This window comes from Erinaceus europaeus, chromosome 7 (assembly GCF_950295315.1).
Source record: "Erinaceus europaeus chromosome 7, mEriEur2.1, whole genome shotgun sequence".
In the NCBI taxonomy this organism is placed as follows: domain Eukaryota; kingdom Metazoa; phylum Chordata; class Mammalia; order Eulipotyphla; family Erinaceidae; genus Erinaceus; species Erinaceus europaeus.
This window is the reverse complement of record NC_080168.1, coordinates 15453855-15455659: the sequence shown is the minus strand read 5'-3', so window position 1 is coordinate 15455659 and position 1805 is coordinate 15453855. Positions and strand designations below refer to the sequence as shown.

At 49.5% G+C, this 1805-nt stretch overlaps 1 protein-coding gene across 1 annotated transcript; it reads left to right on the top strand.

The window, feature by feature from the left end:
* The first annotated feature begins 649 nt into the window (after positions 1 to 649).
* Positions 650 to 1591, top strand: LOC103110629 (large ribosomal subunit protein uL16-like). Its single transcript, XM_007519797.3, has 2 exons — positions 650 to 884; positions 1074 to 1591. Exons 1-2 carry the CDS (start codon positions 695 to 697, stop codon positions 1526 to 1528), a joined length of 645 nt encoding a protein of 214 aa, XP_007519859.1. The 5' UTR covers positions 650 to 694; the 3' UTR covers positions 1529 to 1591.
* The last annotated feature ends 214 nt before the right edge of the window (positions 1592 to 1805 follow it).

The following is a 1805-nucleotide window of genomic DNA, read 5'->3' as shown; positions in this document are numbered from 1 at the left end:
ATTAATAACTGTAGCTTCAGCGTCCGGTGGTGGTGCACCTGGTAGAGCGCACGTGTTAACAATGCCCAAGGGCCCAGGTTCGAGCCCCTTTGCCAGTGATAAAGCAGGGATGCAGGTGTCTCTCTCTTTCTATCTCTCCCTCCCCTCTCAATTTCTCTTTCTATCCAAGAATAAACAAATAAGGTAAAATATCTTTAAATGAAAAAGCAATATCTGCAGCCAGGCAGTAACACAACCAGCTGGGTACATATGTTCTAATACAGTGCGCAAGGACCCAGGTTCAAACATCCTGATCCCCACCTGCAGGGGGAAATATTCGTGAGTGGTGAAGCCCGGCTGCAGGTGTCTCTCTGTCTCTCTTGCTCTCTATCACCTTCTTCCCTCTCGATTTCTAGCTGTCTCTATCCAATCAATAAAAATAATACCCAGAAAAAAAAATCTAAGTTTAAAATAAATAAATAAATAAATAAATACATATCTGTAGCCTTGTGGTGTGTCCATTGTTCTTTGGCTAAAATAATCCTGGCTATTCTTAAGCATAGTCCACAAGAATTTTAAAACCAAGCCTATGGCTCCACAGCTTCAGGGCCGCAACTCTATGGTTCCCAGGCGTGAAGAGAGGCTCTCTATATAAGGCATGCGCAGTCGGGAGCTCTCCTCTTCCTGCCGCGCGGCCGAAGACCTCGGAGTCGCCATGGGCCGCCGCCCCGCCCGGTGTTACCGGTATTGTAAGAACAAGCCGTACCCCAAGTCTCGCTTCTGCAGAGGTGTCCCCGACGCCAAGATTCGAATCTTTGACCTTGGGCGGAAGAAGGCAAAAGTGGACGAGTTCCCGCTCTGTGGCCACATGGTTTCGGATGAGTACGAGCAGTTGTCGTCGGAAGGTGAGGCAGGAATGTCTGTCTCTGTTCCCCTAGCCAGAGCCTGAGTCAGCTCCGATTCCCCTTGAGTTCATGAGTACCCCCCTTGGGACCACCTTCAAAGCCCCACTCAGCCCCTCCAGATGTCCCCTGAGTCTATGAGGGTCCTGTGGGTTGCTGTGCCATCTTGTCACTCTGTTGCCTTCCCCCCAGCTCTGGAGGCTGCCCGTATTTGCGCCAACAAGTACATGGTGAAAAGCTGCGGCAAAGATGGGTTTCACATCCGCGTGCGACTCCACCCCTTCCACGTCATCCGCATCAACAAGATGCTGTCCTGCGCTGGGGCCGACCGGCTCCAGACAGGCATGCGGGGTGCCTTCGGGAAGCCCCAGGGCACCGTGGCCAGGGTCCACATCGGCCAGGTCATCATGTCCATCCGCACCAAGCTGCAGAACAAGGAGCATGTGATCGAGGCCCTGCGCAGGGCCAAGTTCAAGTTCCCCGGACGCCAGAAGATCCACATCTCCAAGAAGTGGGGCTTCACCAAGTTTAATGCAGATAAATTCGAAGACATGGTGGCTGAAAAGCGCCTCATCCCAGACGGCTGTGGAGTCAAATACATCCCCAACCGCGGTCCCCTGAACAAGTGGCTGGCCCTGCACTCCTGAGAGCCTCAGAGATGCCCCTTAATCAGTTACAATAAATCAATATCCTGCTTAAAAAAAAAAAAAGCATGCCTGTGAGTTTCCATAAAGTTCCTTTGAGGTTTGGGTTGGGACTGCATCATTTTTGTTAATCAACTGGGACAGATTAAAAAATTTGTACTGTTGAGTCATTTTACCCAGGAACATATTCAGTATTTTCTTTATTTAGGTCTTCTTTGATATTCCTTAATGAAGATGTATAGTTGTCTTTATTTAAATGTGCCCCATATTTTTCATAGAT

Bases quoted from the DNA above. Each gene is read 5' to 3' on its own strand.
- LOC103110629 (XM_007519797.3), top strand. From the start codon at position 695: ATGGGCCGCCGCCCCGCCCGGTGTTACCGGTATTGTAAGAACAAGCCG. The intron at 885-1,073 runs GTGAGGCAGGAA...CCTTCCCCCCAG, and splicing joins CGAGCAGTTGTCGTCGGAAG to CTCTGGAGGCTGCCCGTATT.